The sequence below is a fragment of the Galeopterus variegatus genome, unplaced genomic scaffold (assembly GCF_000696425.1).
Source record: "Galeopterus variegatus unplaced genomic scaffold, G_variegatus-3.0.2 Scaffold3831, whole genome shotgun sequence".
Lineage (NCBI taxonomy): Eukaryota > Metazoa > Chordata > Mammalia > Dermoptera > Cynocephalidae > Galeopterus > Galeopterus variegatus.
Window position 1 is genome coordinate 95,308 of NW_007729942.1, and position 16,210 is coordinate 111,517.

Here is a 16,210-nt window from a genome sequence, read left to right on the forward strand (position 1 = left end):
TTCATGTCCTATGGCCATTTTTTAATCAGGTTATTTGGGGGTTTTTTGTTTGTTTTTGCTATTGAGTTGTATATATCTTGGATATAAGTCGCTTAATTTTCTGTTTTTTTAAAAAGCATGAGTGATTTGTCTGTGTTAGCACATGGTTTCTGAGTTTTCCAATATTATCATCACCACCAAATTGGTGTGAAGATGAAACTTATTAAAAAAACAAGTATTCATGGTGAGTAAAGTGTACATTATGGGTAGATTTCTTTAAAACTGCTTAGAATCTAGGGGGATACACATGTCCTGGAAAACTTGAGGATTTTAAGACCTCTTAGTAGTTTCATTTTAAGAATCAATCATACTTTGCCCTTCAAATGACCTGTTTACTGTCTTTGCCATTTTACAGCATCCCGAGGTTAGCATTAAACTTCTCCCAGTGGAGCTCATGACTTCTGATCAGGACGCTAAAGTTGTGGCTGAACCGCAGGCGCAGCGCGTCCAGGAAAGCAAGGACAGCTCTCATCTGGTGGGTGCCATTGGAAGGAAGGCTCGGGGATCTGTATCTCTTCTCTTTCTGAGAAAGGCCTCTGTGTTGGACTTAATAAGGAAATCACAACAGTAACACTAGGATATCTAAGGATCCACATATGGATGTTACAGTCTTGTAGGGAAGAAAAGATTTCTCACCCATCTGTAGCTCATAGCCAAGACCCCTAGAACAGAAGACAGGTTAACAAGAGAAGAGCGTACACATTTATTTAATAGTAAGTTTTACGTGACAAGGGAGCTTCAGAAATGAAGACCCAGAGAAACAGGGAAATCCGTGTATTTTATGCCAAATTTGATACAGAAGTAGATAGTTGTGGAGAAGCATGATTTGACAACGGGTGTGATCTAACGGTAACAAACTGGGGAGAACTTAGCAAGCCTAGTTTATTCATATTTTTCTGGGCATCACTGAGTGACATTCCTTTCCTCTGGGAATAGAGCAGGGCCCCTCTGGATGAGGGTCTTGTGACCTATTTTCAGGGTAAGGTCAATTAGGTTTTATGGCCCACAGGGCATGGGGAATTGTTTCTTGTTTCTATGGCCTAATTCTGCTGTTTCCTCAAATGCCAAGGTGCCTTATTTGGGGAACCATGCCCTGAACCCCAAGTCAGCCTGGAAAAGATATATGGTTGGCTTTATAGAGGAAACTGTAAGCACAAGGTGACAGCAGAGACAAAAGGTGGTTATAGCTCTAGATACTTGAAGCTTTGCATTTCAAATCAGGACAATGCAGTGACATATGTACTTTAAAAACATTATAGCCATCATAGTAGGGTGTATTTAAAGAGTTCAGTTATGATTTTAGTATAAATTTTTAGTTTTGTATGCATTCATTCATTTTAAACTTTTATCCTGTCAGGCAATAATATTTAAGTTTCTAAGTGGTTTTGGGAAAAGCAGCTTTTCTTAATTTTCCATTGAAACTACAAAGAATTTTACTTATGTTCAGTAAAAATTTCAAAATTTAAAATTTTAAGGTTCCTGTATTATACTGAATATGTTATGAATTTGTCAATTCCTTTGTCATGAAAAAATGTGCATTTCTCAGCGGATTTGGTTTTGCTTAATTACTGTGGTTTGAAAATATCTTATTACATTGTAGTGATGGTGTCTTTGATGTTTTCAATTTGACAGATGAATGGTCCTATATCTCAAACCACTTCTCAGACAACTTCCATCCCAGCTTTGAGTCAGGTAATTCAATTCCAAGATTAATCGCAGATTTTTTAATCACAGATATTTCTTTATGACTAATGTTTACTGTATTAAAAAAAAGGTTAGAAAATGTAGATGTTTCTCAAAAAGGTGGTAAGGGACCCAGTATAGTATTGTTACTACTGTGTGTTCTTTCCTGGCTTCTGTGCTAATATGCGTATATTGTGTGTATAGTTCCACAGAACTGTGTGCCAAATGCATTGATTTATTTTCAAATACTCATCACAGTGTTTTTAATGGTTTGCTGATAATCTATCATATGTATATGAGTAGTTTTACATTTTAATAGCCTGTGTTCTTTAAAGCACAGAAGTGAATATTAAGTTTTATTAAGAAAATTGTTTCACATTTTAGCTGTGATTAATAAAAGCATAAGGAAATAGAAATCCATTGGTTTTTAAATCCCCCTTTTCACCATTTGTATATGCGTATATAAAGTGCACTTGGAGCGACTCCAGAATCAGTTTGATACACTTCTAAGTATCATGCAAATCTTACAAAATCTATAATAAACCTCATTTATTCTCTCAATTATAAGCAGTTCATGTAGAAATTAAAGGAAGGGTTAGGGCTGGCCAGTTAACTCAAGTTGTTTAGAGCAATAAGACCAAGGTTTTGATTACCATACTAGCAAGCCACCAAGAAAAAAAAAAAAAAGAAATTAAAGGAGGGGTTGGATTGATAATGTACTTTTAATAAGTTAGAATTTAAAAAAATTAAGACACCCCCCCAAACTATTATATTTCATTATTTATTACTTATAATAATTTTTGGTGTGTCTGGTTTTACGTTGATTTTTAAATGAGTTTTATAATATTTTAACGTCATTTTAAAATCCAAATGTAAGGGGCCAGCCCGGTGGCGCACTGGATAGTGCGCCGCTTGGGAAGCGCGGCGGCGCTCCCGCCCGAGGGTTCGGATCCCACATGTGGACCGGTGCCCGCTCACTGGCTGAGCGAGGTGCGGGAGCAACACCGAGGGTTGCGATCCCATTGCCGGTCCCCGGTCCGGTACGGGGGCGACACTGAGGGTTGCAATCCGTTGCCGGACACGGAAAAAGACAAAAAAAATAAATAAATAAAATAAAATCCAAATGTAAGACCTTTGGTAGTCTAAGAAGGAAATTAGAAATTACAAAGTAATTTTTTACAAAGTAAATTAGGCATCCCTTGCATATAGAAATCTTCAAGGGTTATTTGTTGGTTTGTTTTAACAAGTTCCTATCCTCCCCATGTTTGATTTGCATTCAGCATAATAATCAAACATCTTTTAAAACCTCTTGCGTGGCATAGAGCTAGGTTTTGCATTCTTTGGTTGCTTGCTTGCTTTAATTGCTTTGTGGTGAGAATTGAGATGAGGCCTGTCCAGTAAAGAACTGCAACCCTTGAGCCAGAATTCAATATTTCATTTCTGTGGAGACATAGTTAGCAACAAATGCTGCCTACACACACTGTCTATGGCCTTTGAAAGAGTTGAGTTCCTACGACAATACAGTATGGCCTGTGCGCCACAGCCCAGTTGTGGCCCTGCTGCTCAGGAGCCCTGGTGGATGGGGCAGGCACGTCTCTGGCAGTGGTCGGTTGTAACATGTATGTCATCGGCTCCACAGGGTATTGCACACTTCAGTGTTCATAGGATCCTGAAGTACTAAGGCTAGAAGGTACCTGAGAGACCATCATGGCTTACAATGCGCGTGTTCTTTAAAACATAACAGTCTTAAGCATCTTTACAGAAAATAAAAGTGTTGTTAGAGTCCAGCATTTTAATATAGTTGTAATCAGTATGTACAATTTCACCTCACTTTTTCATACTAAGCAAGGTTTCATCTCTGTGTCCCCATGTACTGTCCCCTTTTACTTGCCATGTCGTATTTTCTTTATGTTGGTAGGCCATTTCTTTAGCCATTTGATTTTTAGGGACATTTACATTATTCATCGTTTTTCTGCTAGCGTGAATGGCGTTTCTCTGAATGTTTTTCTAACTGGCATTATTCATAGCACACCTAAGTGGGTGGACAGTTATGTGCTTTATAGGTTTCCAGGAGACATGAGTGGGTTTTAGTGACTACGTATTGATGCCCAATAGCCTACAGTTTTTATGATTGTTAAGTGAATATACTTAGCAGTCTGACTTGAGGAACCAGTCTCTTTAAGGTTTAGTCTTTCCACCAAAGCTGGATGCAGTGTAAATAGGAGAATTGCAATAGATATGCCCAAGTAAATATATGAATAATTCAGGAGCAGGTTTGCATTTATCCATTGGTAATATTAGTCATATATATTGTACAGCTTCCCCCACAAAAACTTATTAAGCTGGTAACTATTTACAAGCCTAGCTAACTAATGAGCACAAAAAAGTGATCTTTATTGTAAGAATATGATTTACCTATTGAGTGTAAGAACAGGGTATTAGAATGAGTGACTTGATTGTCAGCACTATTCAAGTTTGTGTACATGTTTTCTCCACTAAAGTGTAAACATCAGGGTCTGTGTTCTGTTCTTTTTCTTTCTTTTTTTAAAAAATTTTTATTGAATCATAATTGATTATACATATTTTGGGGGTTCACCGTTGACATATGTTAACCAAATCAATATTACTAGCATATATATTGTTACAAATCATACTTATTCTTTATGCCCCTTGTCCAATCTCTCTCCATCCCCCTCTTCCTCCCCCCTTCCCCTTCTAATTACCCTAGATTTCTTCTCTTCTTATAAAAGAGTAATGGTTACTCTATTGATTTGTTGCCTAGATAATCTGTCCAATGCTGAGAGGTGTGTTCAGGTCCCCCAATATTATTGTAGAGCAGATGCTTCTGTCACTCTGGAATGAGCTTTGTGGAGAGAGACATCCTCTTTTCTTTATCTCTGCTGGTGACTCTCCTTGTGTCAGTGCACTACAGTGGTTGGCAGACCATCTGCACAGTGGTTGTGGTGTCTAGCTGCTTTTGCGGGAGGTGTGGTTATTGTGCCTGTGGTGGGCCAACCACATGGAGGTGATGTTTTTGGTATGCTCCTTACTTAGTTGGTGGTGGCGATGGTGGTGTGCCCTGTTTTGAGAGGGGGATCTGGTCTCCACTCCATCCCTCAGGACCCTGGGTGGGCCCCGTGGCACTTGCAGTGTGCCTGGTTATCCCCCCTTTCTGGTGTGTTCAGGTCCCCCAATATTATTGTAGAGCAGATGCTTCTGTCACTCTGGAATGAGCTTTGTGGAGAGAGACATCCTCTTTTCTTTGTGGAGAGAGACATCCTCTTCTTTGTGGAGAGAGACATCCTCTTCTTTTGCTTCCATTCTTGACCTGCTACAATCCACTCTCTTAATGCACTGTATAGTACAAGTGATGCTATTCCCAGGGGACTTCCAATCTTTCTAGGTGTTATAGGTGTTCTTTGGTGAAATGAGACCTTTACTAGTAAATATCAAACTTTGTCTCTGGTTGTGGGCACTCTGTTTTTTCCTTCAGTTCTTTGTTGGATTATTTGCTGTTCCCACCACTTAAACTCTGCACTAGAACTAATTTGTTGTCCTTTGCTTATTTCTAAAGTGGGGAAACTTCCTGTGGGGACCAGTGCTTGAGCTCTGTGGTTGAGCTAAATTGCTGCTTTGCCGTTGATTCCCTGGGGAAGGCTTTTTGTGCAGCTCAGGTTTTTTTAATGGTTGACTTCCGGGTTTAGTGACATCCAGTGCACCTGGGTTGTGTAGAAACACTGGTCTTGGCCTGAGTCTTTTCGTCAAACTGGATCCAGTGCAATTCTATTCTGACCAGTCTCCTCTGAGTGGTCCTACACTGATTGGGGGACAGATCAGCTGTCCTTGCTGTGTCCCAGTGTTCTCCTGGTGGGCCTGTCTCCCCCACTGCCTGTGCTGCAAACACTTCCCATAGGACAGGCTGTACGCCAGTCCCTTGCGGTGACTCACCAGCCTCTGAGTGGCACCTTTTTTCAGTTTTTGTGGCTCCTCATTCCTGTGTGGGTCCACGGGAAACCTGTTAGTGGTACTGCTGGTCTGGGGGCCACCAAGGACCTCTTCTCCCCTGCTGCCTCCATGCAACTTCATCAGAAGGGCACAGCTGTGGCTTTTGCTGGCTCCTGTTCCATGCGCTCAGCAGCTCCAGCCTAGAAGTGGCCAGGGCTTGAAATGGTCAGAGAGGTTTTTTTCTTTCTCTCATTGTGGCTTCCTCTGGCCTTCATGCACTCCGTAGGTCTCTCCTCCTCTTCCCCTGAGCTCTAGCGGCCCCAGCTTGGCTGTCATTGCTTTTTAATAGTTGTAAATTAGTTGATTTGTGAGAGAGAGTGACACTGGGGACCGTCTGTTCCTCCGTCTTGACCGGAAATCCCCTGTTCATTTTTTAAAAATAACTTTATTGAAGAATAACTTACATTCTGTAAAACTCACACATTTAAAGTATACAGTTGAATGATTTACTGAGTTGTGTAACTATCACTGCAGTGTAGTTTTAGAACATTTCCATTACCTAGTTAAGACCTCCCACCAACTCCCTCTGAGCCCATTTACAGTTAATCCCTGTTCTTCCCTAGCCCTGGGCAATCACACATGCACTTTGTCTTTCTGCAGATTTGTCTTTTCCTGTGCCATATTCACTCCTATAGTCCTTCTGGGTGTTTTGTGTCTAGCAGGCAAGCAGCACTTAATCAAAGGCAAGTAAGTATTCATTTGTTCAGCAAGCTAAGCGTGGGTGATAAAGACGGATGAGACACTCTCTGGAGCACAGGATACAGACGTGTCTACAAGTAGCCCTCACACAACATACTAGTTGTATCATCAACGTTGTGTGCACCTTAGGTACAGGCTGAGCACAGACATGGAGGTGTAGGAGGCATTGAGATGAGGTTAAGTCTGCAGAAGAACACTCCTCATTTTGTCCCTAGGAAAGGAGGGTCACTTCGGATGTTTGAACCTTGACGTAATAAAGGTCTCTACTGGTTTTGTAGCATACTGTACTAATAGTTAAGGTTACGATACTAAATTTGCATTTTTTTTTCCTTTTTGTCTTTTTTCGTGTCCGGCAACGGATCGCAACCCTCAGTGTTGCGCCCGCACCTCGCTCAGCCAGTGAGCGGGAACCGGTCTGTATGTGGGATCTGAACCCTCGGCGGGAGTGCCGCCGCGCTCCCAAGCGGCGCACTGTAGCAGTGCGCCACCAGGCCGGCCCTAAATTTGCATTGTTTCCCTGAGTTACAGGAACAATGATGAAACTCTGGAGTCCACCAGTATTTGAGGAACTGGAAAGAAACCAGAAAGAGGAGTGGTTAGAGATGGGAAGAAAACCAGAAGGCAGTGTTGAGTGGAGGTGGAGAGAGAGAGTGGCCAGCTCAAGTTGAGTGAAGCAAAATAGACTGATTGGGTGGACTTGGTACAAGGTGAGTGGTCAGCATGGCCTTGTAGGAGGGAAAGCCAGATTTCAGGGTGCTGAGAGATGGGAAGTGCAGATACAGTGTAGATGCAGGCATTTCCCCCAGGGTCTTGGCTTTAAGGTAGGAAGATGGATGGTAAGAGCTAGGGGCGGGGGTGGAGACATAGGGCTCTGTGGGATTTGCATTCAGGCAGGGCTGCTGTGGAGGTCTCTCCTGAGAGGGAGAAAGATCTCATAATGGGCTTGTGCTCAGAGGCTTTTCACCTTACCTGTTAGTACCACAGATTCCATCTGCAGCAAAAGTCACTCCTGGAGTTTTGTGACCCGCCGAAGCCCACATGGACTCCAAATTCTACACCCTGCTGCTGAGCCTGCACATGCAATAGTCAAGTTGTCTGGTTCTCCTTTGGAGTAACTCCAGTGGCCTCAGAATCATTTCTGCTCTCATGATCCTGCTGCATTTTACCATAAACAGCAGGTCTGGGCCGGCCCGGTGGCGCACTGCTATAGTGCACCGCTTGGGAGCGCGGTGGCGCTCCCGCCGAGGGTTCGGATCCCACATACAGACCAGTTCCTGCTCACTGGCTGAGCAAGGGGCGGGCGCAGTGCCGAGGGTTGCGATCCCGTTGCCGGTCCCGGTCCGGTACGGGCGCGACACTGAGGGTTGCGGTCCGTTGCCGGACATGAAAAAAGACAAAAAGGAAAAAAAAAAAAACAGCAGGTCTGAGAGAGGAGTATCAGTGTGTAGTGTTGGGTAAAGGACAAGAAGTATTAGGTTGAAGTGTTTATGTTAAGTCACCTCCTGGGAAGAAAGAGACCAAGTCTTGCCAAGTCTTTAGTCTTTTCTCATCATAATGCAAAACTGGCTAACTTAAATTGGAATCTAACTCTCCTGCGTACTAAGCTCTTTGTAGATAGTTTAGTAAAACATCATCTATATCAGAATAATTTGTTAAAACTCCTTTTCAGATAGTGATATCAGAAAACTTTAGTCTTTTCATTTATTTACCAAATTTTTTAAAAAGTTTAGGGGCCGGCCCGGTGGCGCACTGCTGTAGTGTGCCGCTTGGGAAGCGTGGCGGCGCTCCCGCCGAGGGTTCGGATCCCACATACAGACCGGCCACTCACTGGCTGAGCGAGGAGCGGGGGCAACACCGAGGGTTGCGATCCCGTAGCCGGTCCCGGTCCGGTCCGGGCGCGACACTGAGGGTTGCGATCCGTTGCCGGTCACGAAAAAAGACAAAAAGACAAAAAAAAAAAAAAGTTTGCTATTTGATAATGTAGCTTCTGAATGAATTTACTAACTAGCAATTCAAATTAATTCTACAGGTCCACATCTTGAATAAGGGTAGGCTAGCAATCAGAAAGCTTGGATTTCTATGAAAACATCCAACTTTTGTATTAATTCTGTATGCAGATAACATCTGCCTGCTCTTAGCACATTCTTTGTCTCAGAGGTTAAACCTTTTGGCTGGTTTTTACAACTTACTCGATCTAAGGACATTTCTTAGGATGTTGATCCATTTTCTTTTTTATCTTGGAAATATATTTGTTTATATGTCAGAAAACTTAAAACTACCTTTTCTTCAGAATGATTTAGTTACAGAACAGCTCAGTACTGCTCCTGTTGGTCCTGACAGGTTGCAGGGTCCTTGGTCTCCTCGTAACTTCTGAGCACCTGCTCCAGGACTGAAGATGCTCTTTGTCTAGATGCTATCTTTTCCTCCCCTTGGAAGATCCTCCTGGTGAGGCAGCTAACAGGTCCTTTTTAATGTAGGAAATTGTTCAATTTGATGGATTTTGTCACAGTCACGTCAAAGTTTAAAGAGGTATCTGTATCATTTTTGGTCATTGACAGAAGAAACACTTTTCATAACACACACCCCTGATTTTTTTAGTTCTGAGACATATTTGATAATAAAGTAATTCTTCATTCCCTGTTTTGCTTACTATTCTTAGTTTTATTCTTGTCTAAGTGTGTTACATGTTGCCAAAACTTCTCTTGTAGATAGAAACTTGTGATAAATGTATCTGAATGATAGTCTTTACACAGTAATCAGTAAAAACAGTTTGTGTAAACTTAGAAAATTCTGTAATTCCTTAAAAAAAAAAACTGCTAATTTTACTGCTTGCTATTTGCATCATCTGGAAAATGACAAATAGTTTTATGCAAACTCTTTTTCATTTTAGGATTGTATATTTAGTTTAATTTCTGTTAAGGCATTTTGTTCAATAGAGTTGATTTACAGATCAACTTTGTGTGGCATTACCAGGCAAATGATTGTGCTGAGGAATAGTCAGATGTACTGGTGGAAAAGACAGATGTGTTGGAATCCTTCCACAGGCACCGCCTTTTTATGCATGTGTTGAAGTACAGTGTGTACAGAAATGTGCACAGATTATAAATACAGCTCAGTGAACTTTTGCAAAATAAACACATGCTAGAAGATCCTGAAACACAGAACATTACCACAGTCCCTATGTAGGTTTTGGCACCAATATGAAGACACGTGATTGTAGAAATTGTAAAAATATGAGTTGTTTACCTTCCAATCAGGGAACTTGTTGATCAGATACCTTAGAGATTCTAATCGAAAGAAGGGTTAACTTAAGGCCTTGAACGCAGTTTCTTAGAGGGTCAGGCTGTGTGTTTGTACGGTCTTCTTGTTCTCCTGAGGCAAATGCCTCTTATCTGGAGGGCTGCAATCATCTGCTTACTGGTGTCTCTTAACCTTCGTTCCTATCACAGTGGCCAGAGGACCCTTTGAGAAGGCTGAGTTGGGGCCTGTCACCCTGTTCCTGACAGGCCGTGGGCCCTCAGCAGTCTGGCTCCTGCCCCATTCTGACACTGTCACCCACTGGCTCTCCCCTAGTGCTCTGTGGTAGCCCAAGTGGGCTCCTTCACCCTTCCTGAAACACCCAACCACAGGCCTCTCTCTGCCTTGACTGGTTTTGTGTACCCCTTTTCAGGAGGCTGCGAGGCTTCATCCCTTCTGCAGGGCTTGATTCGAGTCTCAGTTTCTCAGTGAGCACATGTGCATCAGCCTCCTCACTCTGGCCTCCCCAGGCTCCTTACCCAGTAACATTTAGCACCTTCCAGCATTGTTAGGTATTGGTTAACTTCAGTGTCTGTCTCCCTGGAATAGAATGCAAGCTTCATCAAAGCTGGGGGTTCATTTGTCTACCTGTCAGGGGTGGTGCTTAGTAAATGTCACCTAAATGAAAGCGTGTATTACAGACAGTAGTAACCACAAACAATAATATAACCATAGCCAACTTCCATGGTCCTTATGAGGTATCCTGCACCATCCTAACACTTAACACATGTTGTTGACTCATTCGTCCCTTTTTAACCCTATACCAATAATACCCCTAGGCACTGCTACTCCATTTTACAAATGAGGAAACTGAGGCACAAGAGGCTTAAGTAATTTCCTCAGGATTCTGAAGTAAAAGGTGGCAGAACTAGGAGTTCAAACTCAAGAGGAAATACTTCCTCTTTGGAACCTGCTATTTAATTTTTAAAAAGAAACGAGGAAAATAACAACAAAACCAGATCTTATCAGCCATTTGACAGCTATTTGCATTCTCTGTCAGTGAATGAAACACTTGGGGTAAATAAAGCTGGAGGATTTTAGGTGGGGAATAGCATCACTTGTACTATACAGTGCATTAAGAGAGTGGATTGTAGCAGGTCAAGAATGGAAGCAAAAAAACCCCAAATAAACTATTAAGTAAAGAAGGTAAGAAGTGACAGTGGCTTAGAGTAGGAGTGGGTAAGTTTCAGATTTATTTTGGAGGTGGATTCAGACCTGCTAATTTGTGGGCTGGGTGTGGGGCAGGGTGAGTGATAATGGGAGGTGGTTTTATTTATTTTGAGTAGGAATAAACTAGAGAAGTAAAGGTTAATGGAGGAAAATGCACTTGGTAGAAATCCAAGGGAGTGGTAGAATGGGCAGTTAGAGCCAGTCTGGATCTGAATAGAGAGGCTAGAGCCTGGGGTATAAATTTGAAAGTAAACAAATAGGTGCTTTATTCTGCAGGCTGAGTATCCCATATCCAAAATGCTTGGGACTAGAAGTGTTTCGGGTTTTGGATTTTTTTGGATTTTGGATTATAATTGCTGGCTCGGCATCCCTAATCCCCAAATCCAAAATCCTCCAATGAGCATTTCCTTTGAGTGTCACGTGACACTCAAAACGTTTTGGATTTTGGATTTTTGGATTAGGGATTCTCCACCTTTAACTTTTATCAAATAGAAAAAGAATTTTTTTTTTCCTTTTTGTCTTTTTTCGTGACCGGTAACGGGATCGCAACCCTCAGTTTCGTGCCCGTACCGCAACCGGATCGCAACCCTCGGTGTCACGCCCGCACCGCGCTCAACCAGTGAGTGGACCGGTCTCTATATGGGATCCGAACCCTCGGCGGGAGGGCCGCCGCGCTCCCAAGCGCCGCACTCTACCGAGTGCGCCACCGGGCCGGCCCAGAAAAAAGAATATTAAAGCTATTGTGTATGCAGCTCAGGGTATCTGAGTTGTCATTCAGAATAGAATCAGCTAATATGTTTTTCCACTATAATTTTCTGCCCATCACGAAGGTTTTTACATCTTTCAAGAGCATTTTTAGCTATAGCTACGGTCTTGATTGAATTATCTCTTTCCTAGTCACCTGTATTACTTCCTACATGGATATTTGATCAAAATTTATTAAGAAATTATATACTGTATTATTATTTAAATGTTTCAAATGTATAAGTTTTATCTTGAGAGTTTTAAGACCCATAAAGACAGGAACTGTATTGAAACACATTTACACTTCTTTGCAAGGTGTACTGTGCTTAAATTGAAAATAAATTTTATTTATATTGAGATTACATGATTGATAATTTAGTCATTCATTCTAAAAACTTATCTTCATGTATCTGAGACGTAGATGTCTTGGTCTGTTTTCTATTGCTGTAACAGGATACCACAGACCACGTAATTTATAAACAATAGGAGTTTGTTTAAGCTGGAAAGTCCAAGAGCATGGCGCTAGAATCTGGCAGGAGTCAGCCCATGGCGGAAGGCAGAAGTGAGAGCACAAGTCAGAGAGGAAACTGGCCGAACTTGCTTTTATAACAAATGCAACCTCACAATAAGTAGCCTTCTCCCATCATAATGGCATTAATCTATCCATGGGGCAGAGCCCTGACGTGGACAAACATGCAAGCTATAGCATGTATGCAGGTCCTCGTGGTTACCGTGGGGATTACATATAGCATCCAAAGATTGTAACTATTAATTCGATGTCAGCAACTTTAACAGCATACAAAAACTTTACTCCTATAAAGGTCCTTCCCCTCCTTTATGTTACTGATAACACATATTACGTCTTTATTATTATGCACCCAGTAACAGATTTATAATTATTTCTGTGCATTTGTCTCTTAAATCCTGTAGAAAGCAAAAAGTGGCACTATAAGTCAAATTACAATAATAGTGGCTTTTAAAATTGTTCATGTATTTTTCTTTATACAAGTTTGAATTGCTGCCTAGTGTCTTTTTATTTTAGCCTGCAGGCCTCCTTTTAGCATTTCTTGCCAGGCAGGTCTAGTTGTGACAGACTCCCTCAACTTTTGTTTATCTGGGAATGTATGTTTCTCCCTCATTTTTGGAGGACAGTTTTGCCAGATCTAAAATTCTAATGACAGTTTTTTCTTTCATCACTTTAAATGTATCATTTAACTGCCTCCTGGCCTGTACAGTTTTTGATGAGAAACAGCCAATCATCTTGTTAAGGATCTCTTGAATGTGGTGAGTTGCTTCTCTCTTGCTCCTTTCAAGACTCTCTCTTTGTCTTTCAACAGTTTAATTATAAGGTGTCTCTACTTGAGTCTTTGGGTTTATCCTGCTTGTAGTTCATTGAGCTCTTTGATTTGTAGGTTCATGTACCTCATCAAATTCAGGAAGTTTTAGCCATTATTCAAATATTCTCTCTCCCCTTTCTCTTTTCTTCTCTTCCTTCATCTACAACAATGCATTTATTGACCCATTTTATGATGTCCCACAGATCCATTAGGCTCCATTCTATGTTATTTTCGTTCTGCTTCTTAGACACTGTAATTTCAATTGTCCTACTTTCAAGTTCACAGGTTCTTTGTCCTGTTTGCTCACATCTGACCTTGATCCCTCTCGTGAATTTTTCATTTCGGTTACTGTACTTTTCAGCTCTAGAATTTGTTTGATTCCTTTTTATAATTTCTATCTCTTTGTTGACATTCTCATTTTGGTTGTATATCATTTTCCTGACTTCCTGTAGTTCTTTGTGATCTCCTTAGTTCTTTGGCATGTTTAAGGTGGTTGTCTTAAAGTTTTTGTCTGTTAAGTGTTATGTCTGTGCTATTTCAGGGAGGGTTTCTGTCCATTTATTTTGTTCCTTTGAAGGAGCCATGCTTTCCTTTCTTTGTATGCCTTGTCATTTTTTTAAATTTGAAAATTGAGCATTTCGGTGTTATACTGTGGTAACTCTAGAAATCAGATTCTCCTCTTCTCCAGCGTGTGCTGGAGTTGGCTGTTGTTGAAGGCTGCAGTAGCCCCCAGTTCTGAGACTTTTCCAATCTGTTTTTGCAAAGATGTCTCCTTGTGTGTGCTCACTGAAGTCTCTGTTCCTTTAGCTGTGTTCAGCTAATACTTTGACAGAGTTCCCTGAATACCATGAACTGAAACAGTAAACCAGACAAAACGAGAGCACTGCCACTTCCCAGTGTGTGCAGACTGGCCCTGTCAAGGGCAGATCTTCAGCAATTAGCTCACCTTGCTCTCTGACCTGTGGTGAAAACCTAAGGTCTTAGAACCTTTTTGAGCATGCGCCTTGCCTGGATGTGGCTTTCTAAATTCACATGGCTGCTTTTAAATATCCCAGTTTCCCAGAATTTCACCCAAGCTTCTCTGCATTTTACATAGTCACTCGTATGTCTTCCGCCCAGTCTTTTGCTCCAGGTGTATGGGGGTTTATAGCCCCCTTGTAGCTTTTATGAGCAGTGCCCACTGCTTCTGCCATTTACCTTCTGAATCATTTGAGGCAGAGCTGAGCAAGCCAGTCCTCAGGAGCCCCAGCCAGCATGAGACAGGTGTGCACGCTAACTTGCAGATGAGGTCTGCTGTGCTCCCTCTGGTTTGAGGAGTGGGACTGGGAACCATCTGCTGCCACTCCGGACCAAGTCCATGTTGCGCCATGCAGAAGATTCCTCTTCTTGACTGGATGTTTGCGTGGTTGCCTAAACCTTTGATTGTTGTCCAAAGCTCCTACAGTAGTGGGTTACAAGCTTCTAGTTTATTTTCTTGATATTTCTGTGGCTAGATGAAAGCTGAGAGGGTCCTATTCACTGTTACTCTTGACCTCTTGTAATAACTTTTAAATGAGAACGTTTTCTGATCATCATTGTTGATTAAAATTGTCTTTCTGATAATGTAGAACTACTTAATGCATGTAAACTCTTAATGCATGTAACTCTTATACACATATTAAACTTTATTGCCCAAATCTATAAAATACAAATTAATGACATTCATTTAGTCTGTCAGGTGATGTTTTGCTGAAACTAAAACTTATTTACCAAGTAATTGTAGTACTAGTTAACCACAGAATTTGAGTATACCACAAACTAAACTCCTGAATGCCATGTGGATGGTTTTTGCACTGCGTTTGTGGGTGTGTTTCCATGGCATTCCTTGATGTCACCTGGCCCTCGGTGGGCATGAATAAATTTAAGACGTTTTAAGTCCAGCTCTTTTCTCAGTAGGTTAGGTCAGTTTAAGTAGCATCACATGGTGCCATTGTACTCTAAAACTTATACACAAACATGGGTATATCCTTTAAATTTTGTATTTCCATCTTCTAATCCTTGTAGAGAGCCCGCAGATTCCTAGGGGACCACAGACCCTGGTTTGAGATGTCCACTGGTACAATGCTAAGACCTGCTCTTGGGATGCTTTCCTGGAGGTGCGGGAGTGAGGAATGCATGGGGGTGGGAGAGCGATTTGGTACAGTGGGGAGGGACGGTGGTGTGGTTTGAATGTGTCCCCCCAAGTTTGTGTGTTGAGAACTGAGCACCTAGTGCTAGTGTTGGGAGTCGGGCATAATAAGAGGTGACTGGGTCACGAAGGCTCTTCCCTCATGAATGGATCAACGTTGTTTTCGTGGGAGTGGGTCTGTTGTAAAAGTGAGCAGGGGCCCTCTTGCTCTCTTACACTTCTCCACCTTCTGCCATAAAGTGACGCATCAAGAAGGCCCTCACCAGATGTGCCCCCTTGGCCTTGGACTTCCCGGCCTAAAGAACTTTAAGTAATAATCTCTTTTCTTCATAAGTTACCTACCCAGGTTCACTTTCAGTGTTGTGCTGTTATTAGCACAGACGGCTTTAAGGCTGGGAAAGTGGGGGGACGGAGGCTTCAGAAAGAAGCTGTGTGAGCAGAGGCAGGTGAGCTTCTCAGGCGGTTTATTGGATGAGATGGAGGAAGCAGGAGAATGATGTCTTAGCAGTGGAGATGTCACAGGTAGGCAGGGTCAGGTTAGAAGGACTTTGAAGTGATATTGGGGTTCTGATCTAAGTACAGCAACTCTTTGAAACAGACATTGGTATTGGCTGCATTTTACAGATGGGAAAACGGAGAAAGGTTAGTTTCTCAAAGATTACATGTGAAAAATGGGGCGATGAGTTTGCAAGCCTGTTCCTTTGCTGCCACACTGACTGACCATCACAATGGACGTGAGCAGTGAGTCTCTTCTGGCGATGGAGAGCTCTGTGGCATCGTGGAGGATGTCGCACTGGCCTGCCCAAGAGCCACTTGGGACTTCAGGGCTTGATTTTCCTGTCTCTAGCTGGGGCTGATGGTGTCCACTGCAGTGGTTGTGGAGGGTGTGGATTGATGTCAGGTGAGATGCATACATTTGTGTGTTAACATCCTGTGGCATGTGGTGCTGCATGAAGTATTTGATGCTGTTATCATTGTCGTCATCATTGCTGGCTTTGGTTTCGTCCAGAAGCGTTCTTGTTATCTTCATTTTTTTTTTTTTTTTTTTTTTTTTTTTTTTTTTTTTTTT

At 42.0% G+C, this 16,210-nt stretch overlaps 1 protein-coding gene across 1 annotated transcript in view; it reads left to right on the top strand.

Moving 5' to 3' along the window:
- Nucleotides 1–411: 411 nt before the first annotated feature.
- Nucleotides 412–16,210, top strand: part of LARP4B (La ribonucleoprotein domain family, member 4B) — a 70,530-nt gene continuing 54,731 nt past the window's right edge. Inside the window, exons 1-2 of the mRNA XM_008586107.1 lie at nucleotides 412–514; nucleotides 1,672–1,731. Of these exons, the coding sequence (XP_008584329.1) occupies nucleotides 434–514; nucleotides 1,672–1,731 (141 nt within the window). The 5' untranslated portion in view covers nucleotides 412–433. The remainder of the gene's footprint in view (nucleotides 515–1,671; nucleotides 1,732–16,210) is intronic.